The sequence below is a fragment of the Petromyzon marinus genome, unplaced genomic scaffold (genome assembly GCF_048934315.1).
Source record: "Petromyzon marinus isolate PM22_M1 ecotype Great Lakes invasive population unplaced genomic scaffold, UKy_Petmar_22M1.pri1.0 PM_G_Scaffold_36, whole genome shotgun sequence".
Lineage (NCBI taxonomy): Eukaryota > Metazoa > Chordata > Hyperoartia > Petromyzontiformes > Petromyzontidae > Petromyzon > Petromyzon marinus.
In genome coordinates this window covers 2,127,386-2,155,183 of record NW_027422939.1, presented here as the reverse complement: position 1 = coordinate 2,155,183, position 27,798 = coordinate 2,127,386, and the positions used below count along the sequence as shown (strand labels likewise).

General features: G+C 46.3%; 1 protein-coding gene and 1 long non-coding RNA gene across 2 annotated transcripts in view; one reads left to right on the top strand and one right to left on the bottom strand.

The window, feature by feature from the left end:
• Positions 1 to 8,642: 8,642 nt before the first annotated feature.
• The window catches only part of LOC142915863 (uncharacterized), a 32,784-nt gene continuing 13,628 nt past the window's right edge, over positions 8,643 to 27,798 (bottom strand). The window contains exons 4-7 of the mRNA XM_076061492.1: positions 20,448 to 20,562; positions 17,895 to 18,101; positions 9,447 to 10,663; positions 8,643 to 8,931 (exon numbers count right to left, since the gene is read on the bottom strand). Of these exons, the coding sequence (XP_075917607.1) occupies positions 8,643 to 8,931; positions 9,447 to 10,663; positions 17,895 to 18,101; positions 20,448 to 20,562 (1,828 nt within the window). The remainder of the gene's footprint in view (positions 8,932 to 9,446; positions 10,664 to 17,894; positions 18,102 to 20,447; positions 20,563 to 27,798) is intronic.
• LOC142915892 (uncharacterized) lies at positions 17,649 to 22,162 on the top strand. Its single transcript, XR_012936146.1, has 3 exons — positions 17,649 to 18,225; positions 18,713 to 18,846; positions 20,540 to 22,162. It is a non-coding gene; the product is annotated as an uncharacterized LOC142915892 (long non-coding RNA).

Here is a 27,798-nt window from a genome sequence, read left to right as displayed (position 1 = left end):
GGACAACCACAGCAAGAGAAACTGCTGAAGTAGGCGCCTACTCCAGCAGTTTCTTCTTCTTGCTGCTGTGCTTGTCCCACCTGATGACGATTGCTTGTGTTGTGATCTAAACGCCGTGATCTATTATTTGTAGCGTAATGTTTAGAATTTGCTGCATTTTGACCCAGACGCCAGCATGCAACGGCCTACTCGTTTTGAATGACGCAACAATAGTACGTTGTACATACACTGTTAAGCAGACGGTGCGTATTTGTAAAATAACTTCTTGTTAATACGATGTAACGTGATGCAGTCAATTTTGCTGCAGTAATTCAATGTTGTAATATGCCCGCCAATGATTTAGAATTAATACTTGTCTGATTGTGCGCGTGCATGTAACATTTTGTCTGAGGGTCACACATTGAATAAGTGATGTTAGGACAAAGTGTGTGTGTGTGTGTTTTTTGGAAGTAACCTGTACAGAGAAGTCAGGTGAGACCCGTTGTTCTTGTGATACAGGTCAAAGGGTACTTTTGTGTTTCACGAAGCGTTTGCCTCTGCAGCAACTCATTGTCTTTGAAATAGGGAGCACGCTCGGATCATTCATCAGTTACAAGGCATACCACTTGAAAGTTACACGTATAGGAGGAGGTACATTCTCTACAACACGAATTGTAGTTTTGTCTTACGTGTTGACGTAAATTTTGTCTAACTGGGACTAGAAATGCTCCTTGCTGATTGACGTCTGGATGTTCGTTACCTATCGCTTGAAGCAAACCCCACTGCTCTTGTTGAGACGCTGTACACCAATAAGGGTCCAACACATTGACGGCCTTCAGGCCAGGAAAGTCACAACATTTACGGCACACGAAGGACGCATTCACGCAAGTACCCCATGCTCCGTTTTGAAGTTTTAAAATGAAACATTTTTGAATTGTGTTGTGTTTTGGTTTACATTATTTCTTCATTAAAAGTTCATTTTACATCTGGAAGACTTCGTTGCAAAGGACATTTCGCGTGAATTTTATCCCGTTAAGTAGATGGCCTTGCCGGGGGTTCGGTTCGATGCGGACTTTCACCTGGTAGGGGATCGCGGGATCGAGATAAGGCGACACGGAGCTGCTGGTCGTCTGCAGATCGATTCCAACGTAATCGAGCGTCTGTCCCTGCGCCTCCGTCGTTCGCATGCAGGGGGTGCGTGTAGGTTTACAGCGCCCCCTGCAGGAAAACGACAAAGTGCAGCGTTCATCACGGATAAAGTTGTGCGCTTATATTTTAAATGTTATTCTTTTATAAGGTGATGTTGATATCGAAAACTGACACATAGCTGGCATGCCATAAATAGGAAATTAACTCTGCTTATTTGAATCAATATTCATATATGTTGATTAACTGTTTTCAAGCAGATTTTGTGTCTCTAACGGCGACTACAGGGACTACGTGATTGTTTAAAAATGTCTTTGATTATAACTATAATTGCCTACAATTCGTCATGTGTAGCTTATTTAGACTATAATTTATTCACTACCCAAACTGTATTTACTTGAAAACATAGAGCTGATATGTATTCTTGGTTCTTTCGGTAAAGTCACGTAGAAGGGAAACAATAAAATAACAAAAATATAAAACAATTACATTCTCGCGACATTTTGACTGCAACACAAGCAATCATCATCAGGTGTCACACACAGGCACACACGCAGAGACACAGGCACACAGAGATACAGGCACACACACTGTGTATACACACACAGTGTATACACATAGTGTACACGCACACAGTGTGTACACACAGAAACAGTGTGTACACACAGAAACAGTGTGTACACACAGAAACAGTGTGTACACACAGTAATGTCCACGTTGTAGTTGCTGAGCTCACGCACCCAAGGGGTTTCTGTTCAAGAGATGGAACAATGGAAAATGAATCTAAATCAACTTAAACTCCATTCCCGCTCTGTGACGTCACTACTCAGCATGACCTCATCGGTGTGAAACGCCAGGGGGATGTGTGCCTCGCTAGTGACGTCATGTCACCAAGATTTTCACCTCACCCCCGTCCACCGCTTGAGCGTGACGTCACCTCTGCTTGGTCACTGCCGATATCTGTTCCAGTACAATCCTTATTTGGGCAAAGCTACGCCCAGTGACTGGCGGGTCATTAACATATTGAGTTCGTGAAAAGCCGTCGCGAGTTGATTGGGACGGGTTCAGCACTCACGCCCCCATCCTTCGACATATGGCCCTGGCTCATTAACATAATTTATTCAGTTACAGAGCCGCTCGTGGGAGGGGAGTGTCTTGTACCCCCGGACGTGACGTCATGTCACTTGCAGCTGCCGCATATAGTCACGAAGTAACAGGAAGCGATCGCTTCGCTCTTGCACTGAAATCCGAGGTGAGAAATTATCATCGTGTTGGTGGTCGTGGTTGTTGTGGTTGTTGTTGTTGTTTACCAAGGTAGAGCCTCTCTCTCTCACGTAGGGATGTCAGTTGAGTAGCAGCGAGCATGGGAATCGATGTCCAGGTTGGAACTTTACAACGCGGTGCCTAGCCATGCGGGGCCTTGCCTCCTGCCCTCGCCTGATTGCATTCACTTTAATTATCTCGCTTAAGTTTAATTTGTCTTCACCCGGCTCGCCACTTTGTAAGTTTGTTTTATTGTAAATATTCACGCAGTTTTTATTTTCGTTATTTTGTTACCAGGCCAAGCCCGCTTGAGCTGCTATACCGCTCTTGTTATCAGAAGCGACCTGCCCACAACAACACAAGGTGAGGCTTGTGGTGACTGCAGGAATTAATATTCTTGGTTCTTTCGGTAAAGTCACGTAGATAGAAAATTAAATAAAAATAACATAATTTTTCTTTTTTTACAATGAAGCAAAAAACCCCACAACGTTTCCGTGGCAAGATTAATGTTGAAGATGCGAGGGCTTACAGGAATATTTATGACATTTGCCCTCTCATTGCGTGCCATGACAGTGCTGTTTGCACAGTCACACATAGTCACTGTAAGATGTTTTTCTTGGTCGTGTTTTTGTTTTGTTGCTTGTTGTGGTTGCACCCGATTCAAGAGCCGAATGGCTCACGGGACTATAACCAAAATAAATCAAACTGAAAATCAAAAAACTGAAACCGCGCGATGAATTTTGGGAACGTTTTTCACTGCATCTCCAAATATATATGAAAGGCAAAGTTGTGATTGTGTGTGTTGTCTGTTCAAAATGTTTAGCGTACTTCCTGACATGCAACAAACTGGAAATTTGCCATGTGGGTACTTTCCAGACTGTATACCGTACAAACATTATACAAATACACTTTTGTGTTTTTGTTGGGGGGGGGGGGGAGCTCAATAATGTATAGATTTTTTGCACGGCAAGTGAGCTGTGACGTCAAATCTGTCACGTGGAAGCGTCACGCATTGTAGTGTAGCGGTTAGCGTTGTCTGTGTGTGTGTCTGTGTGTGTGTGTCTGTGTGTGTCTGTGTGTGTGTCTGTGTGTATGTCTGTGTGTGTATGTGTGTGTCTGTGTGTGTGTCTGTGTGTGTGTCTGTGTGTGTGTCTGTGTGTGTGTGTCTGTGTGTGTGTCTGTGTGTCTGTAGTCCGGCAAAACAACCCCCTACCTCCTCGCGGTGCCGGACGGGCAACTCTATCGTGGACAGTGCTGTGGGGGGAGATCCAATTTTGATTGGCTCCTCTCCTCATGGCGTCTGTCACCACCACAGGGGCTAAACGAGGGCTCTGGACGGGTGCGAGGGGCTGGTAACCCCTGCACCTTCAATTAACTACCACGAAACCACGAGTTAAACTGAAATATGTAACTAATAAGCTTGTGCCGGAGGCCCCGGGGGGCCAGGCGTCTATGACGTCTCCTGGCCAAACCCCAATTGGCGGAGCCAGGAGATTGAATACCTACCCTCGGGGCTACTCCAGAAACAACAAAAAGCCACTACGGGTGGCCACGTGGAATGTTCGAACGCTCACTGCGGAGGAGAGGCTGCCACTCCTCTGTCGGGAGCTGGACCGGTACCGCCTGGATCTATGCGGCATTCAGGAGGTCCGGTGGACCGGCTCTGGATCCTGCCACCATGAGGGGTGGACAGTCCTCTACTCGGGGCAGCAGACTGCCAAACAACAGGGTGTGGCTCTTCTTTTGAACAAAAGAATGAAGGGGGTGTGGGAGCGTGGCGGTGAGGTGTGGGAAGCTGTAAGCCCCAGGCTACTTTGGGCTCGCCTTCCCATCAACCGGAGGCGAGGAATGGTGGTCGTGGTTACTTATGCCCCCACCGAAGATGAACATCCGTGGAGGGATGCAGGCAAAGCCGATGAGTCAGATTCCTTCTATGACCTCCTGTCACAGGTGCTGGCTAAAGTGGCCCCTTGGGATAGAGTCATCATGTTGGGTGACTTCAATGCCCGAGTTGGTCATGATACTGGCACCTGGTCTGGAGTGATTGGAGGGCATGGGCCAGATCAGCTCAATAACAACGGTAGGAGGCTGCTAGATTTTTGTGCAGCCCATGGGCTTGTAATTACCAACACGCTGTTCCGGCATCGGCGCATCGACACAACATCATGGATGCATGCCGGGTCCAAGCAAGAACATCTGCTGGACTACATAGTGACGGACCAGCGGATGCGAGCCCATGTCCTTGACACCAGGACCTACCGTGGAGCTGATCTGCCCTCTGACCATCGACTAGTCATCTGTAAGATGTGCCTGCCATTCTTCCACTCCGGTGGTGGGTGTACACCCAGGGCCCCATTCCGACCTAAAGTGGCCTGATCTCAGTTATCTGATGAAAGTTGCAAGCGAGAATTTCATCATCGCTTGCGGCTGGGATTGGCATCGTCCCCGACTCCTCCTGATGTCGAGGGTAAATGGGCGATGTTTAGGACTGTGACTCATGCAGCTGCAATGGCTTCTTTGGGTACACAAGTCCAGACCTCCCCAGAGACCCTGGCTGACAGAGGAGGTGTTCAGGATGGTTGAGAAAAAGCGACAGGCCCACTGCCATCGGCTACAGAATCCCACGTCAGAGAATGAGGAGGCTTACCGCAGCCTTCACTCGGAGGTTCGGAGAGCCGTGAGGCGCTGCAAGGATGGGTGGTGGTCGCGGGTTGCTGAGGAGATGGAGTCTGCCTCAGTGGCCCGTGATAACAAATCTCTATTTAACTCCATCAAAAAAGTAACCTGCAGCGCCACACCTATTACCATCATTAGGGGAAAAAACGGTGATCCAATCTCCGACCCCCAGGAACTGGTTTGCAGATTTGCTGAGCATTTCTGTGAGGTCCTGGGGGAGGGAAAATCCCTCAGCCAGGAAAACATCGTGGCACAAAGTGAGAATGACCCTGCTGAGGCTGCGGTGCCTCAAATATTGGAAGAAGTCACCCCCTGTGAGTGGCTGGCTGAGGTGCCATCTGTTGAGGAAGTACTGAAGGCGATCCGGAGTCTGAGACCAGGAAAGGCAGCGGGCAGAGATGATCTCCCAAGTGAAATGCTGAGGGAGGGTGGCGTTTGTGCACAGACTTCCCTATATGACATCATAACAACAGTCTGGACCACTGGACGGGTTCCGCAGGATTGGGAGGATGCCCTGGTGGTCCCACTTTATAAGAAGGGGGACCGCACAGACTGTAACAACTACAGGGGCATCTCACTCCTCAGTGTGCCGGGAAAGGTCCTGGCAAGGATTATTCAGCATCGCCTTGCCAGGCACGCTGAGGAGAGGCTTGCAGAGCCCCAATGCGGTTTCAGGATAGGGCGGTCCTGCACAGATGCCATATTTTCTGTCCGTCTGCTACAGCAGAGGTGTAGGGAATTCCAACAAGACCTAAATCTTTGCCTTATTGACCTTGTCAAGGCCTGTGATACCATCAGTAAGCCTGGGCTTTGGGTCGTTCTTCGTGCTTTTGGAGTACCTGACCCTCTGCTCACGATCATTAAGGACCTTCATGATGGTGAGCGGGCCCGGGTAAAACTACGTGGCCGGGAGTCAGAGCCATTCCCTGTACACCTTGGGGTGCGACAGGGATGTCCTCTGCCTCCCACATTATTTAACATCTATTTTGACCACGTAGTTCATGAAGCCTTCAATAGCTGTACCGGGGGAATCTCCGTATGGTACAGATATAATGGGAGGCTGATCGACGCCCGGGTGCGGTCAAGGGATGGCTCCTTATTGCTCAACCACGTTATGTATGCTGATGATATGGTAATAGCTGCTCATTCAGAGGAGCAGTTGGAGACGCTGCTGCTGAGACTGGAGCGTGCCACTAAGAGGTGGGGCCTTACCATCAGCCCCACCAAAACTAAGCACCTGCCTGGGTATTTTGTACCATCGGACACTCCACCCCCACAACTCCCGATCGGTGATGGGGCAGTTGTGGAGAGAGTGGAGAGTTTCCCACACCTGGGCAGTGTGCTTATGACTGGCTCCAGTTTTACAGCAGAGGTCTCACTCCGAATCAGTCGAGCGGCAATATATTTCATCAGTTGCGTAACGCTGTGTGGTAGCTACCTGGTCTGTCGCTCCGCACTAAGCTTCAGATCTTCTCGGCCACGGTCATTCCCTCCCTTCTCTACGCTTGCGAAACGTGGACCCCCCTAATGGAACATCTTCGCCGGTTAGAAACATTTAGGCTGGCCTGCCTACGATCCATCCTGGGTTTAACCAGACTGGATTGTGTGAGGCGCTCACAAATCCTTGAAAGATCTGGGCAAGATCCCATCGGTGAGCTCCGGCGGGCAAGGCTGCGATGGCTGGGTCATGTAGCCCGCATGCCCAGCCACCGCATGCCGAAACAGCTTTTGTTCGGCCGGATTGAGGTGGCAAAGCGGGCGCGGCACGGGCTAGAGAAGAGATGGAGTGATGTGGTACAGGAGGACGTGGAGCTGAGTGGACTTGCCGATGACTGGTACCAGCGGTGTCAAGATCGGCCTCTGTGGAGGAGGCTCGTGAAGGACGCTATTGGGCAGTTGGAGGCGGTCGCCCTCCAACGGAGGGCGGAGGAGCGATGCTCACAACAACGAGCGGAGCGCCGGGTGGCTTAAATGGTGCACAGCGTCTCAACAACAGCAGTGGGGTTTGCTTCAATCGATAGGTAACGAACATCCAGACGTGAATCAGCAAGGACTATTTCTAGCCCTAGTTAGACAAAATCTACGTCAACACGCAAGACAAAACTACAATTTGTGTTGTAGAGAATGTACCTCCTCCTATACGTGTAGCTTGTAAGTGGTATGCCTTGTAACTGATGAATGATCCGAGCGTGCTTCCTATTTCAAAGACGATGAGTTGCTCCAGAGGCAGACGCTTCGTGAAACACAAAAGTACCCTTTGACCTGTATCACAAGAACAACGGGTCTCACCTGAGTTCTCTGTACAGGTTACTTCCAAACACACACACACGTACTCCACAACTCCAGCCTCATGAACCATCGTTGGCCGAGACAATGACGTCTCTCCTCTTACCCCACCCCCGCTCCTGCCAGTATAGTCGCATGGATAATGAGTTTATGGGACTGTACCAACCAATCACGTCAGCCGGGGGGTGGGAGGGGGGGGTGTCGGGGCTCTACCGACAGACGTGGTTGCCAGCAGGCGGTGATGTGCAACCTTGCGGTGTGCCACCGCCTGCGTTTTGAATGGTTCAACTAATCACGACTAATCACGACTATAATCACGACTAATCACGACTAATCACGACTCTAATCACGACTCTAATCACGACTAATCACTTTTAGGCGGTGGAGTTGGGGCAGCAAGCAATGAGGCCTCCTGCCCCGTTTTCAGCGCTGTGGAAATATAAGCTTTATATATATTAAAATAATAATAACCATGTTGATTTGAGCTTGGCCTCTGTAGCTGTTAACTTGCCGAGTACAACATTTATTTAAGTGCCTATTTGGGTTCAGCACTGGGCGCCGGCTCAGCAGAGCTGCCGTGCCAGGGGGCATGGCGGGGGGGGGGGGTGGGGGCGGAGCGGTGGGTGGGGCGGTGAGCCGGCCGTGGCAGCAACCGCGCCCCGCGGAGACGGAGCCGCTTGCCGTCACAGAGCCAGGCGGAACTGCTTGCCGTCACAGAGCCAGGCAGAACCGCTTGCCGTCACAGAGCCGGGCGGAACTGCTTGCCGTCACAGAGCCAGGCAGAACCGCTTGCCGTCACAGAGCCAGGCGGAACCGCTCGCGGTGACGTAGCCGCCACGGCGGTGCGACGTAACCGCGGCAACGTAAAACCACGGCGATGGAGCTGCCCGTGGCGACGTCACCACGTCGACGTGAGCCGCGCGCCGACACCGATTGGACCGTGGTGCTAGAGGCCCTCGCGTCGTAATGGAACCACGCTCGGTGAGCGAACCACGCTCGCGGTTACAGAACCACCACCACCGCCGCCCCCTCATATCGAGACTCGCAGGGCTCTAACCAGCACCATGCGCAGCGCACGATTGATTTTGTTTTAGTTTCATTTATTTTTGTTAATCGGGTACAACCGCAACGAACATAAAAAAAAAACATGAAAATATCTTAAAGTGAACGGGAACCGGACCGGCGCACGTGCCGAGCGGAAATTGAACGACGACAAACAGAAACGCGAGGCCGGCGGCCGGACCTCGGGCCGCGTGCTCGACCGCGGGGAGGGCACGGCCGAAGCCGGACTACTAGCGCAGTGGCCTCCGGCGCTCGCGCCAAGCTAAGTGTGCCCCATTCACCGCTCGCACGGTAAACGGGGCATCTCTCGTCTCTCGCGCGTGCGAGCGCCGCCGTCCGATGCGAGCGCCGGCTGGGAGGGGCGGCCCCGGCTCGCGCTCGGGGCGCCGGCTCGAGCGGAGGCCAGAGGGCGACTCGGCGCCGCGGCAGGGAGAGCCGGAGTCGAGGAGGGCGCCCGCGGCGCCGAGATTCTCCGCCAGGCCGAGGCCGACGACGGATGGCGGCGAGAACTCGGGACGGCTGGCGGGGCGATTCGCCGTCGATGTCCACCGAGGGGCCTGGCGATGTTTGGAAAGATAAAATGTCACTGTTCGATAACTTCCACGTGTTCGTTAAAGGAGAGCTGAAAAAACTGTCAGGTTTTCTTGCAGCGGCTGCGTACGCCGCTGCGATTTGTCTGGACGATGTTCATTTGAAATTGCCAGCCCCTTCTCTCGAGACGGGGGGGCGCATGTTTGAGCACACGGGTTGGCGAAAGGGAGGCCCAGGAGCGGTTCGGGCATGAGCCTCCATCGATGTGAAGGTCCCATTGTGGAGTTGAATCTTCATCTTCACATTTCACCTTCACTTCTTCGCTCTTCACCATCACTTCTTCACTCTTCACCATCACTTCTTCACATTTCACCTTCACCTCTTCATATTTCACCTCGATATCTTTAAAAGTGTCCAAGCTGGGATTTTCTTCCGGTTCTTGTTTCATGAGGGATGGGCTCATTGCGGCACTTTGACTTTCACAAGCTGATTTCAGACTCCACTCCTTGTTGATCTTCTGATGCTTATGTGTTGTCTGGTGTCCATGAAGAGTTGATGACTGTGAAAACGCCTTCCCACACACACTGCACTTGAAGGGTTTCTCTCCTGTGTGTGTTCTCTGGGGTGTTACAAGAGAAGATGAATGTGCAAACACCTTCCCACACACGCTGCACTTGAAGGGTTTCTCTCCCGTGTGTGTTCTCTGGTGTGTTACAAGAGCAGATGAAACTGAAAACGCCTTCCCACACACACTGCACTTGAAGGGTTTATCTCCTGTATGAGTTCTCTGGTGTACATGAAGATGTGGTGACTGTGCAAATGCCTTCCCACACACCCCGCACTTGAAGGGTTTTTCTCCCGTGTGTGTTCTCTGGTGTCTTTGAAGATTTGGTGACTGTGAAAACGCCTTCCCACACACACTGCACTTGAAGGTTTTCTCTCCCGTGTGTGTTCTCTGGTGTTTTACAAGAGTAGATGAATGTGCAAACGCCTTCCCACATACACTGCACTTGAAGGGTTTCTCTCCCGTGTGTGTTCTCTGGTGTGTTACAAGAGCAGATGAAACTGAAAACGCCTTCCCACACACACTGCACTTGAAGGGTTTATCTCCTGTGTGAGTTCTCTGGTGTACATGAAGATGTGGTGACTGTGCAAACGCCTTCCCACACACCCCGCACTTGAAGGGTTTTTCTCCCGTGTGTGTTCTCTGGTGTCTTTGAAGATTTGGTGACTGTGAAAACGCCTTCCCACACACACTGCACTTGAAGGGTTTCTCTCCCGTGTGTGTTCTCTGGTGTGTTACAAGAGCAGATGAAACTGAAAAGGCCTTCCCACACACACTGCACTTGAAGGGTTTATCTCCTGTGTGAGTTCTCTGGTGTACATGAAGATGTGGTGACTGTGCAAACGCCTTTCCACACACCCCGCACTTGAAGGGTTTCTCTCCCGTGTGTCTTCTCTGGTGTCTTTGAAGATTTGGTGACTGTGAAAACGCCTTCCCACACACACTGCACTTGAAGGTTTTCTCTCCCGTGTGTGTTCTCTGGTGTGTTACAAGAGTAGATGAACGTGAAAACGCCTTCCCACACACACTGCACTTGAAGGGTTTCTCCCCTGTGTGAGTTCTCTGGTGCAATGTCAAATGTTCAGTACGATCCGTGCTGTATGGACACCGGTCGCATTGATGCCTTTTTGCACCGAGCTGCACCGAGTGCCTTTGCTCCATCAGTAAAATTCTGCAGAGGAAGCGACAGCTGCAGAGAGAAAAAAATAATATCCACACCATCTACATGTCAGTATCGATGCACAGAGGAATGCATATATACAGTCACACGTGACTAACACGTCTATACTTATTCATATATTCATGTTATAGTGAAAAAGTGTCCCAAATTCATCACACGAGCTGTTATGGCACGCAATGAGGGCAAATGTCATAAACGTGCCTGGAAGCGCTCGTATCTTCAAAATGAATGTTAACCCAAAACTCCGAGCACACAATTTCGGCTGTCTGGCTTCAAAATGAATATTTATGAAAGCTAAATTCAGCTGACATAGCAAAGGGTGTTGAAAATAATACTATTTGTGTTATGCAGAAATGCATAAATTAATGTTCAATCGCAACTTAGAGGTGTGAAGCCAGGCACAGATGTCCTTGAATGCTGGGATGAACAGTTCCGACCAGCTGCACGTGTGCTGTGATAACTTCCCGACTACATTCTTAGAAAGAGTAGCAGAGGAAAACAAAAATAAACTACTGTTTTTATATAACCTCTGTGCTCAATTGAGTTAGACTTTACTGCAAATACAAACTTGACCCTGTCACACACTCAGAGGTGGAGCCAGGATTTTCAGGTAGGAGGGGCAACCCCTTCAACAATGAAAAATGATGAGTTAGTAAGTAAGGAGTTGTTAGTAGGGAGTTGTTAGTACATAAGGAGTTGTTAGTAGGGAGTTGTTAGTAAGTAGGGAGTTCGTAAGGAGTTGTTACTAAGGACTTGTCCCTTATATTCTTAGCTCTTTCGGTAAAGTCACGTTGAAGGGAAACAATAATAAAATAATAAATTTATAAAACAATAAAAATTCTCACGTTTTATATATTTTATATATTGAATATAAATTACTGCAGTCACGAAAGCTTTAAATCAAAATTTAGCTTGTGTTGCGCCCGAAACGTGATTTATTTTGTACCTACCACGTGATGACTTTAACCTGAAAGGACCAAAGAGCATCACGCTGAAGAATATTCTCCGTGTCTCTGGTGGACTGGAGTAGGCACGTGGCTCGTGGTCACAGCTGTGGGTGACAAGCGTGGCGGATGCGGCGTGCCCAGCCGACTTGGGGACAGATCTGGCTGAAATGAAGCTTTGTACATGACCCGCAGTGGTGAAGTATGGTCAAACAACCTCCTCCCCATTATCGCCATGGAGTTGGGGAAGCCTTCATCCATTGGTGGAATGAGATGGGCGGAGTTTATTTCTTCTGTATCAACGATATATTGAAATGACAAGAGGGACCTTGAAAGTGTTTCTCAGAGGGGAGAAACACCTTAGGCTTAAGTTTCAACGCGTACCATTGTAAAGTATTGTTCATTGTAAGAGCTGGCTAAGTGTACATGTAGAAGAATAAAAAAAGATTTCCCCCAAAAAAATATTGCTCAAAATGCCCCCCCCCCATATATTGCTATTCAAAATATTTAAACAAAAATAATTGCTATGCTATGTAAATAAAAATAACAATTTTCTAAACCTTGGCCACAATATGTGGACTTGTCTTCATGTAACAATGCATAGATTTCTGTTTATATGATTGTGGTTATGAAGAAAAAACAGAGCAACGTAATAGAATAACACTCTTAGACATTAAATTTCGATTTAAAGCTTTCGTGACTGCAATGATTCATCTTTGGTTCTTTCGGTAAAGTCACGTAGAGTGAGAATAAAATAATAAATTGATAAAATAACACAATATTCTCACGACGTTTCGGCCACAACACAAGCGGCCTTCATCAGGTGAAGGGACGAGACTGTCTGGTAGGACAGCGCTGGAGTGAAAGAGCCACGTTCAGATCACGGCCTTTGAGCTGTGTGAGAGGAACAAAGCGCCTTGACAAAGGAATTAGCATATAATTTAGCATTGAAATGGCTGAATGATTAGCTTGTGACTGGTCACAGAAATAGCTATGTTAAAAGTTAAAGCATACACATCCGCAGAGGCACCCCTTGATAAAGGAATTAGCATAGAATTTAGCATTGAAATAGCTAAGTTAAAGCATACACATCCGCAGAGGCACCCCTTGACAAAGGAATTAGCATAGAATTTAGCATTGAAATAGCTGAGTGATTAGCTTGTAACTGGTCACAGAAATAGCTACGTTAAAGTCAGAGCATACACATTCACCGAGGCACTTAGTACAAATCAAACAGGAGAATTTAGCATTGAAATAACTAGGCGAATTTAGCATTGAAATAACTGAGTGATTAGCTAGTGACTGGTCACAGAAATGACTATGTTGAAGTCAAGGCCTACACATCTGAGCTATTCACAGTACTCTATAGTGAACCAATAAAAAACTAAAATAAATTACCTTAATGTTATCAATAAACTCTATATTCTCCAATCAGCTAAGCTTCCAACAATAAGTCGTTATATATCACAATGCTATATGGCGAAAAAATGGGTGGATTCTTACCCTCAACTTTAGCACCACGGATAGCTACGGGCCCCGTTCAGACGGACGAGTTCATCCATGGTCGGAACAGAGGAGGGGGAGAGAGACAGCTGCGAGGCGCTATTATACTCCATGTTGTAAACCATACCATTAACCGTGGTGTGAGAGGTATTAAGAGTCAATGCTGGCGAAAGAGCTGCGGTCTGAAGGTCATCGTAAAAATAAATTAATTAAGAACAGAAATGGTTTAAAACATCTTTCCAGTTGTTACTAAGCCAGAATCCATCTCGGTTGAAATTGTCTCTGTGCTTGTATATGTGAATGGCCTCATGAACGAATCATGGTAGCCGGTTGGTTTGCAAAGAACCTCCGTCTTGGAGAAGTCAATGTCATGTGAGCCCACTGAATTATAACAGTGATCTGCCACGGCAGAGGAGTTCGTCCTACCGTGTTTCAAGTCTGCTTTATGTTCGCGGATGCGGTCCGAGATATGTCGTTTGGTTTCTCCAATGTAGCTACTACCACAGAGGCACTTTAGTTTGTAAACGCCCGGGTACTGTATGTCTGGAACAGCGTCTTTTACAGATGGAACTAAATCACGGATTTTATGTACCGTGTTGAATCGGACCTGGATCTTGTGTTTATTCAGGATTTTGGAGATATTTTTAGTGACCCCTGCAATGTAGGGTAAGGTGATGGTTTTGAGTGGCTCCACAAGAGGATCCTTCTTCATGACTGGAGTGATGGCTTTGCGGATTGTGTAGTCGGAGTAACCATTAGCCCTGAGAGCCTGGTGTACGTGCTTGAGTTCACTGGTAATGTGTTCCTGGTCGGAAATGCATTGGGCTCTATGGTATAGAGTCTTGATGAGGGAGTTCTTCTGGGATGGATGGTGGTGGGAATCCGGTTTCAAGTAAGCATCTGTATGGATAGCTTTCCTGTAGACAGAGTGGCTCATTGAACCATCATGTCTCCTTTTAATTAAGACATCCAAAAAGGGTAGTTTGCCATCTTTTTCGACCTCCATGGTAAATCTGATGGCTGGGTGTATGGAATTGATGTGGTCGCGGAATTGGTCTAGAGCAGGCTGGCCATGTGGCCAGATGACAAAGGTGTCATCAACGTACCTCTTCCATAAGGTCGGGCGTAGAGTGGCAGTCTGGATGGCGTCAGTTTCAAATTTTTCCATGAATACGTTGGCTACAACCGGAGATAGGGGGGAGCCCATTGGGGTGCCCTCAGTTTGTAGAAAGTTCCATTCCGTGATTTAGTTCCATCTGTAAAAGATGCTGTTCCAGACATACAGTACCCGGGCGTTTACAAACTAAAGTGCCTCTGTGGTAGTAGCTACATTGGAGAAACCAAACGACATATCTCGGACCGCATCCGCGAACATAAAGCAGACTTGAAACACGGTAGGACGAACTCCTCTGCCGTGGCAGATCACTGTTATAATTCAGTGGGCTCACATGACATTGACTTCTCCAAGACGGAGGTTCTTTGCAAACCAACCGGCTACCATGAGAGATTCGTTCATGAGGCCATTCACATATACAAGCACAGAGACAATTTCAACCGAGAAGATGGATTCTGGCTTAGTAACCACTGGAAAGATGTTTTAAACCATTTCTGTTCTTAATTTATTTATTTTTACGATGACCTTCAGACCGCAGCTCTTTCGCCAGCATTGACTCTTAATACCTCTCACACCACGGTTAATGGTATAGTTTACAACATGGAGTATAATAGCGCCTCGCAGCTGTCTTTCTCCCCCTCCTCTGTTCCGACCATGGATGAACTCGTCCGTCTGAACGGGGCCCGTAGCTATCCGTGGTGCTAAAGTTGAGGGTAAGAATCCACCCATTTTTTCGCCATATAGCATTGTGATATATAACGACTTATTGTTGGAAGCTTAGCTGATTGGAGAATATAGAGTTTATTGATAACATTAAGGTAATTTATATTTTAGTTTTTTATTGGTTCACTATATAGTACTGTGAATAGCTCAGATGTGTAGGCCTTGACTTCAACATAGTCATTTCTGTGACCAGTCACTAGCTAATCACTCAGTTATTTCAATGCTAAATTCGCCTAGTTATTTCAATGCTAAATTCTCCTGTTTGATTTGTACTAAGTGCCTCGGTGAATGTGTATGCTCTGACTTTAACGTAGCTATTTCTGTAACCAGTTACAAGCTAATCACTCAGCTATTTCAATGCTAAATTCTATGCTAATTCCTTTGTCAAGGGGTGCCTCTGCGGATGTGTATACTTTAACTTAGCTATTTCAATACTAAATTCTATGCTAATTCCTTTATCAATGGGTGCCTCTGCGGATGTGTATGCTTTAACTTTTAACATAGCAATTTCTGTGACCAGTCACAAGCTAATCACTCAGCCATTTCAATGCTAAATTATATGCTAATTCCTTTGTCAAGGCGCTTTGTTCCTCTCACACAGCTTAAAGGTCATGATCTGAACGTGGCTCTCTCACTCCAGTGCTGTCCTACCAGACAGTCTCGTCCCTTCACCTGATGAAGGCCGCTTGTGTTGTGGCCGAAACGTCGTGAGAATATTATTGTGTTATTTTATTTTATCAATTTATTATTTTATTCTCATTCTACGTGACTTTACCGAAAGAACCAAAGAAGATGACTCTTAGACATTATTGTTAAAAAATAACATGGAAACGATTCCCGTTGCGGCTTCCGACGTTCAGATGGAGTCGATTCCCGTTGCGGCTTCCAACCTTCAGATTGAGTCGATTCCCGTTGCCGCTTCCAACGTTCAGATAGAGTCGATTCCCGTTGCGGCTTCCGACGTTCAGATGGAGTCGATTCCCGTTGCGGCTTCCGACGTTTTAGATGGAGTCGATTCCCGTTGTTGATAACATGGGAATCGATTGTTGGCGAATGGAGCTCGTGGAATCGATTTTCAATGGGGGGGGGGGGGGGATAAAGCGGGAATCGAGATGGTGGTAGTGATTATAGCTGATGGAATCGATTACCATTGGGATAATATTGGTGGAGTTATAGTATTGTTACTGCTCCTCTGTTTAAATATAATTTACGTGCAAACTTTGCCGACTACACACTTATCGAAACAATGCTCTCCATAACTTTTACCCCGGGGTTTAAATATTGTTTTGTGATCATAAAAACCCCGAAAGAGCGGGAAACATTGAACGGCCTGCTCACTGATTGGTCCAAGCGGCACCCGGCCACCTCCCACCATCGCCTTCTCCTTTTGGACGCTGCCTTCAGCAGCGTTGCGCTCCTATTGGCTCAGCAAACGCGGACCACGATTCGCGTTTCGTAATCATAGCTCGACACGATTCAGGACGAGAAGGAAACGAAACAACGGAATCGCGTTTGAGTAAAAAAACATTTTATTTAAATATGGTACGTCAACAATAAAACTTTTATTTTTTTACATTTATTTACAACGCGCGAATGCCAACGCGAGTTTTATTGTTGATGTTGAGTTTTGTAATTTCGTACTTTAAAAAAAAGTTTTCCTCAAAGTCGCTCCGCCTCAGAGCCAATCAGATTTGGCGTCTCCCTTCCCACGTGACGCGAAGTTTTTTTTGTTTTCCCGCCAATTTGTTTTGGCTCCTCCCCTTCACCCACCGCCATTTTTTAATTCGAGAGGGGGGTGCAGACGCCGGAAAATTGATTTTTGTTGATCAATTAACGACGACGACGACCCGCTAGGAGTGTGAGGTCACTACTTTTGAGAGAAAACGTGAGGTAAAGAATGTCCTCTAACATCCAGTCCGTGATTTGCAGATGATTTGCAGGTGCAGTGTTGAGTCTATTGTGCAGTGTTGAGTCTATGGTGTAGTGTTGAGTCTATGGTGCAGTGCTGAGTCTATGTGTAGTGTTGAGTCTATGGTGCAGTGCTGAGTCTATGGGCAGTGTTGAGTCTATGGTGCAGTGTTGAATCTATGGGGCAGTGTTGAGTCTATGGGGCAGTGTTGAATCTATGTTGCAGTGTTGAATCTATGGTGCAGTGTTGAATCTATGGTGCAGTGCTGAGTCTATGGTGCAGTGTTGAGTCTGGTGCAGTGTTGAGTCTATGGGTAGTGTTGAGTCTATGGTGCAGTGTTGAGTCTATGGTGCAGTGTTGAGTCTATGGTGCAGTGTTGAGTCTATGGTGCAGTGTTGAGTCTATGGGCAGTGTTCAGTCTATGGGCAGTGCTGAGTCTATGGTGCAGTGTTGAGTCTATGGGTAGTGTTGGTTTTTCTCACACCAGATAACCCTCGAAACTCCGTTTGGTACAGGACCTTCCAGACTGTGCGTGTCCCCGTTTATTGCTGTGCAGACGTTTGTCAGAAGTGACAGACTGAACTGTTTAATTTTTAACACGTAGGCTTTGGCGATAAATATCATCCATAATAGAGGTTGGTGGCGGGTTTAACATTAATATATTTACGCGATCTAACCCCCAAAAAACCTCTGTTATGGATTAATTGTTTTAACCAAATATTTCAAGTCACTAAAAGGTGTCCGCTTTTAATGATGCTTGCCGCCCAACATTTTTTTCCCGTATTCAGGAGCTGTCAAGGGTGACAACAGGAGTCGTGCCATTTCCCATCGCCGGTTTTTAAACTACCCATCGAGCTACGAGCTACGAGCCCCGGGATCTCTTTTACGTCGGAAAGGAGAAGGCACGACGTTTCTCGAGTGATCTTTAACAAGAGAGCCCGGGCGGACTTGTCCATTGCAAAAGCATTCGCACGACGACTTCTTTTCCCCCAAATTGCCCCGTATTTTCTCGCCCGGTCGATGTCGCACATCGTAGACAATCGGGCCTTTCGCAGAGCGTTGGCGGGGAGACGCTCCGCTCCTCCGACGTCCCACTTCGACTGGATCCCGCGACCGTTGGCCTCGGAGATGCACGCCGAAGCGGCCAGGCTGCTGTCGTTCTCCGAGGGGTGGCCGGAGTCGTCCCCCGTATGGCCCGCGGGCTTGGCGCGGGCCGGACTCTACCGCATGGGACCCAGCGACCTGGTGGCCTGTTTCCACTGCGGCGGGACGATGCATCACTGGGAGGCGGGAGACGACCCCGCTCGGGAGCACGCCAGGCACTTCCCTGCCTGCGCTTTCACGGTGGGTGACGCCAGCGAGGGCGCCGGTAACGTCCTGACGCTCGTTTGGGGCAAGGCTGGGTCCTTCCTAAAACTAATGCAGGGTGCTTCTGAAAATTTGCAACAATGCCACAAAGGAATGTGCCTCCGGGCTCTGGGTACCATCTGGAGAGGATTCCAGGCATGTTTCGAAAACGATGGCGAACAAGTGGAGACTCTCTGACTTTGTGACTCTATTGGCATACATTTGTGGTCATATTTTTGTTCAATTAAAAACAATTGTCCCAAATAAGTGTGAACATTTTTTTTAAGCACCCTGTGCTAAACAATTATTCTTAACCTGGTGAGGGCCCAACTGAGCTGCGATGACATAGCTATTTGTTTCAGATGCCGACCCTCTCCATCACACAAAGCAGCGACATAGCTCAACGAAGTGGGCTCACCATCGTCGCGTGGACATTTATATTTGCCGAATACCTTTACACGTGACCTGTATTCTAAATGTGTAGGGGAGAAACCGGAGGTCCCGGAGAAAAATCCACGCGACCATGGGGGGAGAGAGAGAGAGAGAGACACGCAAACTCCAAATAGGCAGCAGCAGGTGTCAGGGTTGGGATCGAGCCCATGACCTCCTGCATACCAGGTGAGGTCGTTAACATCTCCTAGCTACCACTGCGCCCTTGTGGATGAGTCTCAATTCTTCAATGCTTTGTGCCTATAACCATGTTCCTGTGATAAGACTTTCCTGCTCCCGCGCAGAAGAGTCGGCTCATTTGACAGCAGAGCCACGACAACAAAATCAATTAAACTCTGCCCACTGTTGTAAAGACATTGCAACTGCTGTGCTGTAAAGGCGATCACGTGGATTTCGGATTAACCGGGGCAACATATTTGTTCGGTTTAAGCACCGCGTGACTTGTAATAAAAATTTCCAAGAATTACCAATGTTGTATAAACTGTTTTTAGATTATTTGAATATCCACAAGTTTTTAATCTCCGTCAAAATTTCAGGTGTGCGGTTCATCTGCAAATTGAACAAACCAATAATCCAGAGTCTACTGTAATTCAAATCAAGATTCTACTGTGATGTTATTTTCTCTATAATTTCCCCCACCCCCATACTATTTGGTGGGGTATTCATAACTGGATCACCCTGTGCTTATACCGTTGATTCCAGATGACCTCGTTCAAAAATAAAAGCCTCTTATGGATGATATTGGACGTGAAAGCCTACGTGTTAAAAAAAATATGACTTGATGTTAACACACTTCTTTGGTTTTTTCGGAAAAGTCACGTAGGTAAAATAAAATAAATGAAAACTAAATTAAATCACGACGTTTCGGAGACAACACAAGCTTTCGTCTTGAGGTGGAACAGACAGCAAAATTAGCTGTATCAAGTGAACAGCTCTAGGACACACGAGATTATTTAGAGGTTAACGAGGGGGAGGAGCCAGGAAGGGGGCTAAGTTAAGCCGCCTTTTGTTATGCTGCAGGGGGTTCAGGGGGAGGGTGATGGCGTGCTGCACGAGAGCGAGTACAATCCTGGTAGAAACGGAAATGGCTGAATAATTATAAGCCAGCTAAAGTTTGACTTGGAATATATAATCTCGTGTGTCCCAGAGCTGTTCACTTGATACAGCTAATTTTGCTGCGTCTGTTCCACCTGAAGACGGAAGCTTGTGTTGCCTCCGAACGTCGTGATTTAATTTAGTGGTTTTCATTTATTTTATTTTATCTACGTGACTTTACCGAAAAAACCAAAGAGTATAAAAACTTGCAGTCACAAAAGCTTCAAATCTAGAATTAATGTTAACAATCGATGAAACAAATCAAACTTTACTTACACACCGCGATTCGTGTGTGAAAGTGCTTTACAAGACAAATGAACAGCGACCGACATAATTCAAACAAGAGTAAGGTTATCTACATCATGAGACCTGCTTTGCCAGAAACAAAATATAAGAATAGGTTTTTTCCCCTCTGGTGTGGGCCAATCAGTTTCAAGGACAATGCATATATTATCAGTGTATTTTTTTTTCATTCTGAGTATTGTGGTTAATGCAGACATGATTCCTCGTTAATACGTAAACAAAAGTTACGTGACGAACTAAAAGCCCTAATCAAAAGGCCAGTCTAAAAAGGTTTTGTTTTGAAGATGTCGTTTAAAAAAAATGATTATAATGCCCTCACGGCTTCCTGGGGAGCCGTTCCAAAGGGCGGGGAAATTCGATGAGCTCATTGCGTCGTCGTCGCCATTGATGCTGTCGTTGTAGTCGTCATCGTCACCATTGTCGTCGTTGCGTTTGTCCCTGGGTGGTGCCTTTTTTCCCGCAGGCCCCGTTGCCGCCAGCTCCGCGCTGAGTCCAGAGATGCGTTCGTTCGGGGCGCGACTCAGATCCTTCGCTAGATGGCCGCATACCGCCAATGTGTCCCCGCATGAGCTGGCGTACGCAGGCTTCTACTATTCCGGTACGGTTTGTGCTGCTGCTGTTACGTAGAAGTGGGTGGAGGCCTTCCCCGGCGCTGTAGTCTGCCCTCGTGTAGTGGGGAGAGGGGTGGCACTTGGGGGGCAAGCGCCATGGTGGCTAGGAGATGTTGACTACCTCGCCTGGAAGACAGGAGGTAGTGGGTTCCATTCTGACCCTGACGCCTGATGTATATTTGGAATTTCCGTGCCTCTGTCCCCATGGTCACGTGGATTTTGTCTGCCGGTCCTCCGGTTTTTTCCTTACACATTTAGAAACACGCGTTTAGAGTATTTGGCTGAATTTAAATTACCACGCGATAAGCCACTTCGTTGAGCTATCGTTTGTGATAGCCAGGTGGTCACTTCTGAAGAAGAGCTAAAAAGCAACTCAATGGTCCTAACACCTGGCATCATAAAATCGTTTAAATGTTGGTTAATAGTTTTGGTCAAACACCTGAGGGAGGTCAGAATCAGAATATTTATCTATACTGGAGGAATCTATTGAGCTGCAAAGCTCTTTTTCGCATGATGCCCAGTCGGGGCACGGGGGTAAGAACGTAACGGCAACGAACAGTTTACAACTAACACGATAGGAGTGCAAAGTCCAAAGAAAGGCAAACGAATCGCCTAAACTCAGACAAATACAACAAACTAAACCATCCCCCACCCTACCAGGCAAAGCCCTATAGCGGGCAGGGGTCGTTCGCCCGGTGCGCACAAACACATCGACTTATACACATGGACGCACACACGCACACATCGATTTACATACATCGACCCACGCACATACACATCGTCTTGCGCGCACACGGTCCGTACCGGGTGCGGTGGTCATCCGCCGTCTCCCGGCACGAAGGGGCTCGTTTGGTCATACAGGCGTGGTGTGCGTGGCATGATGTGCGTTAGTTTAATGCGTTGGGAGGCTTTCATGACCAATATCATCGATAGCACAGGTGTTTTTGTTGTTTGGGTTAGTTCGCGTAAATATAAATGTGGTGTCGTTAAACCCGCCGCCACCCGATACGGCCAATTATAAGGTTTGTCACGTTAACAGAACGTGCTAATTTTATCTAAGTTAAAAAACCTGTATTGTAGATAATGTGTGTTGATTACCCTATGAATAACTCAATCGGTAATGGATACCCATTGTAATTTATATGCACGCATTAACCCTCCACCATGCCCCCCTTATGACCTTCGCACGTGATTGGCTCGCAAGTGACTCCATCACATTTATCCCCTCTATTTAAGACCGAGGCGGGAGGATTTCTCCACAACTCTGGCCGTTGCCTTATGATGCTGATATAATTACCGATAATACGTCACGGTACTCAAATTTGTAAACGTCGTTGCGGATTTACTCTCCAACACACCGGGTGTGCTGAACCAGTAACTAATTGGCACGTTTTGTTTACGTGACAACAGAGAGTTGTTGGTGGAATCCTCCTCCTGTTTCGGTCTTAAATAGAGGTGGGGATAGATGTGATGTCATCACGTGTGAGCCAATCAGGTGCGATGACGAGAGGGACGGGGGGTCAATGCTACCCTGGCAGACTTTTTATTAATTGTAGTTTTTTTTATGTAAATTGGTACATTGTCCTTTAAATTTTTGCCATTTGTAAAAAAATATTAATTTCCTAATTTTCATAAAAGTATCAAATCATTATTTGTTTATTGCAGCCTTGCATCATTAAAATCAAATTTCATGTCATAACATTGTCCATAAGTGACACAAACATCCTTTGACACATTTGAGGGATCTGTCTGAGAGCAATTTGACACTTTGCAGATGAGCAAGTGGTTCACATGGACTCTGTTCATATACACAGGATTCTTCTTTCATATCGCGTTAGAATAAAGCAACAGGACTACAAATGTATGTTTAGCATTGTAAGCCATGACATTCCATCCGAGGTGGTAGCTGTGTGGAGTCTGCTTGTTCCACCAGAATACAATTGTTGTATTGGGGCAGTCATCAGTGATATTGTTTGCACCTCACTACATTCACAGTTTGTTAAGTCCTTGATCTTCTATTCATGGGCAGAAATGGGCAGCTCGATGGGTTGCATTTAGACTAAAATGGGTAAGATATTTTTTTCATAATTAGATTTTGTAGTCATTGGTAACAGAACTGAAATAACAAACTTGCGAGCCTTGGCAACTTACTTTAATCTCATCTGGCCAGTCAGAGTCAAACCCAAGATGTCAAGTAGTAGCCGATCCGGTGCTTGGGCAAAGGCAAAGCAATGTCCCAATGAGACAACCTGCCGCCACCACCACCACTTTTTCTGTTAATCACCGACTGACTTTATCATCGCACGGTGAAAGGTCAGTGTTGTAAAAAATATTCAAGCATTTTTTTCGCATTTCACATCATTAATGGTTCTCCATCGTTATATATCAATAGTGGACACCTTGTTCACATTTTGAATGTAAATGACTATAATCTTAATTTTCATCTTATTGAGATGGAGATTTTAGTTTTTATCTAAGTGTTATAACAAGAAAATGCCACATCTACTTCGAGAAAGAGACTGATTTTCTGCTAAAGGCAACCTCCTTTCTACGCAAACACGATTTACAATTAAGTGTAATGGTTTGTATGGACTGTGTCATATAAAACAGAGGCCACAAACAATAAACCAGTCATCATTAAGAGACACGGTGAAGCCGATACATTATTAACGAAAAAATAATGTACACCCCTTTGTCACTCGACTGTTGGATGACAGTCTTCCCACATTGTTTTACGATTTTTTAAAATTTGATTCTCATTCGGCCCGATGGTGTCAAGTGTAGTCTCCATCCCTGATTCACTCTCTCTCTGTGTGGCCTCTCTGTTTACGTATTATAAAGAATGGACATTGCCCAAAAACATCACCAATTATATACTTTTTATTTCAAAAGCAATGTTAATGACAAATATGTTGAGGCTTGATTACGTTTTTTTTAACTTTTAGATAAGAATCACGATCACTGGCACACCGCTGCAGAATGCATCTGTGAATCAGCTGTTTTCAAGGCATTTAATATGTCCTGGCCATACAAACATCAGGTCGCATTATAGGACACGCCATAATTCACGGGCTGTCATAACACTGGGATTCCCCCAGGATATAGCACAGGTTAGCAGTCCCAGCACACATGAACGCAGGCCCTGTCTCAATCCTCATTAATTCTCATTACCGTGCCTTCGCATGGCTGGGCAAAAGGCATTTCTGCTAAACCCAAAACATTCAAGCAATGGAGGAGTTGTATGGCGGGATCCACGGAGTAGGAGCCAGCCGCATCAATGTTCTGCACCCACTGGAATAAAAAAAACTCGGTAAAACCAGGCCTAAATTAAGCACCGAGTAAGGGCAGCCTCCTCAGGTTAACATAGCTCTGTGGTCAGGTTGAACAGTCAGTTTGCTCACCACCGGAACAGTTTTGCGTGGAGTTGACCGATCAATTTCACAAACCACCCAGTAATTTCTTTAGGAAATTTGCAACTGACATTAAAGTCTTTGTAACATAAATTTACAAGGGCGGGCCATTGTGCACGCCAGTGTCATTTGCCGAATTCGATGTTTTGCTTGTAAAATAGGCAAAAAAAGCGACAATTAAGGTTGTCCCTTCATTTGTCAAATCGTCGGATGTAGCCAGCAAAGTAGATAGATCATATTTCCCAAAGGGCAGGAGGCTGTTTAAAAGACCTCGGAGTTGACACCGCTGTGTAGGTTTTCGCTGTATCGTTGAGTTTGTGCTGAAAATGTTTCACGTTCATTTCCTGAAGAAGACCTCAGCACCTGGGGGCGAAACGTCGCGCGCGTTGCTGAAAAACACGCAGTGCGACTCAACTCACTCAACAGAAGAAAAAGCTTGGCCAGCCGCCAACAAAGTGTCAGCAGCTCCACAGAAAGAGCGCGCGCCGGTGCAGCTCATCCAGCAGTGGAGAGAACGGCTGTCAGCGAACCAGCATGGGCGCGTTCGCGCATCTTCAAGGAGAGAGAGCGCACGCCATCAGCACCAGCGCTGAGAGGGCAGCGGGCCCGCACTCGACACCCATCATCGTGCGACGACGGCAAGCGTCGTGCTGACTAATCCAGCCAGCGGTGGACAGAAACTGTGACAAAGCCGTTCGTATGCCCCCCCCTCCCCCACACTCTCCCCCTCACTCCCCCACCACGCCGCAACACACAGGAAACACATTTTGGACACAAGAGATGCTAACCTCGGCGTCTACTTTACGCAAAGATTTGAACCAGTCATAAAGAAGACACATGATACGCATATCGGGATAATCAAGAAGGATTGCCACTCCAAGGTGGTGCATTAAAAATCAATTCATAACGAAAAATACTGCTGTCATTGAGTTGCATAATAACTAATCGTCCTACTGTTAACAATGTGATAAGAATTGACTTGAAGGTCAATTAATGGATGTGGTACTGTGTGGGCAATGTTTAAACACGAATTTACATATTATAAGGTTAAGGTTTTGATAGAATAGTTGCATGTTTTAATCTCTCAACAACCGATTGATTGCGTTACGCGTCGGGAATTAACCACAGGTGCCGTTATCGAAGTGAAACAACGCAATTGTGATGTGTACCATGTTAATGCTGTGTTGAAATCCCGATATTTGAGAGTTCTCATCTTATTCAAAAATTAAAGTTTAGCTAGAAAATATAATTGATTAAAGCATAAAGGTTGTGTGTGATTCTTCCTGAAATTCTGCGTAAAATTGTTCTGCGAATGAGATTATGAACCTTGAGGGGACCTATCACCACACATAATCCATAACACATAATTCATAATGTTCAATCGAGAGTAATCGTATCCTTATCGATAATACGGAATTAAATAGCAGAGTCGAACCGACTCTCTCTCATTCATGCTCATAACACCTACGAAACTGCATACGATTAATTGCGTTATTCCAATTCATAACACAATCCTCGTCACGGAGGCTGGACCTAATTATCATAACGACCTGCATTATATTTTGATTTAAAGCTTTCGTGACTGCAGTAATTCATATTCTTAGTTTTTTCGGTAAAGTCACGTTGAAGAGAAACAACAAAATAACAAAATATATATAAAACAATAAAAAATTCTCACGACGTTTCGACCATAACTCAAACGGTCATCATCACACCTGATGATGACCGTTTGAGTTATGGTCGAAACGTCGTGAGAATTTTTTATTGTTTTATATATATTTTGTTATTTTGTTGTTTCTCTTCAACGTGACTTTACCGAAAAAACTAAGAATATGACCTGCATTATCATAACCACACCCACTCGCATAAAGTAATACGATTATCTCTCGAATCAGCATAATTTATGCACATAATTACACGAATTAACATAACTTCGGGTAAATTATGCAAATTCAAATTTCATTTAATTTTCATTATCTTCATCAATTTTCATAACACCCACATATACAACACTGAACAGGCCCGCTCACCATCATGAAGGTCCTTAATGATCGTGAGCAGAGGGCCAGGGACTTCGAAAGCACAAAGAACAACCAAGACCCCAGGCCTACTGATGGTATCATAGGCCTTGACCAGGTCAATAAAGCAGAGATGTAGGTCTTCTTGGAATTCCCTACACCTCTGCTGTAGCAGACGGATAGAAAATATGGCATCTGTGCAGGACCGCCCTTTCCTGAAACTGCATTGGGGCTCCGCAAACCTCTCCTCAGCATGCCTGGCAAGGCGATGTTGAATAATCCTTGCCAGGACCTTTCCCGGCACACTGAGGAGGTTTTAAACCTGGGTGAGTGATGGTGTTATCATTGTGGGCCTATCCGATGCGAAGACCAGAGGGGGGTTGATGTAGGCATTAACGCTTCAATGAATTTTGGTTAATCTCAGAAAATGCACCACCTATTATTGGTGGGTTTAACGACCCATTTATATTTACGCGATCGAACCCAAAAAAGCCTGATGGGTATCGGTCGCGAAAGCCTACGTGTTCAACATTATATGACTATCATTAGACCTCCTTTGCCAGTACCAAAATGTAATAATAGGGTTTTCCCCTTTTTTTCTGGCAACAAAACTGAAACCTTTTTGCAAGGATTCATGTCTGCATTAACCACAATACCTGCAGTCAAAATGCAAACAAAAAACATACTATGATAATATATGCATTGTCCTTGAAACTGATTGGTCCACACCAAGGGACGGCTATCTTTTGAGCCTCGACCCAACTGGTGCTCGACCACATGACGCCAGAAGGCGTACAGCTCAAAGACAATGCACTATCAAAGTAATGAGGGCTTGGGTGAGCATCTACATCATTAGACCTCTTTGCCAGTACCAAAATGTAATAGGGTTTTTCCCCTTTTTTTCTGGCAACAAAACTGAAACCTTTTTGCAAGGATTCATGTCTGCATTAACCACAATACCTGCAGTCAAAATGCAAACAAAAAACATACTATGATAATATATGCATTGTCCTTGAAACTGATTGGTCCACACCAAGGGACGGCTTTCTTTCGAGCCTCGACCCAATTGGTGCTCGACCATATGACGCAAGAAGGCGTACAGCTCAAAGACAATGCACTCATTATTTTGATAGTGCATTGTCTTTGAGCTGTACGCCTTCTGGTGTTATGTGGTCGAGCACCAATTGGGTCGAGGCTCAAAAGAAAGCCGTCCCTTGGTGTGGACCAATCAGTTTCAAGGACAATGCATATATTATCATAGTATGTTTTTGTTTGCATTTTGACTGCAGGTATTGTGGTTAATGCAGACATGATCCTTGCAAAAAGGTTTCAGTTTTGTTGCCAGAAAAAAAGGGGAAAAACACTATTACATTTTGGTACTGGCAAAGAGGTCTAATGATGTAGATGCTCACCCCAAGCCCTCATTACTTTGATAGTGCATTGTCTTTGAGCTGTACGCCTTCTGGCGTCATGTGGTCGAGCACCAGTTGGGTCGAGGCTCAAAAGATAGCCGTCCCTTGGTGTGGACCAATCAGTTTCAAGGACAATGCATATATTATCATAGTATGTTTTTTGTTTGCATTTTGACTGCAGGTATTGTGGTTAATGCAGACATGAATCCTTGCAAAAAGGTTTCAGTTTTGTTGCCAGAAAAAAAGGGGAAAAACCCTATTATTACATTAT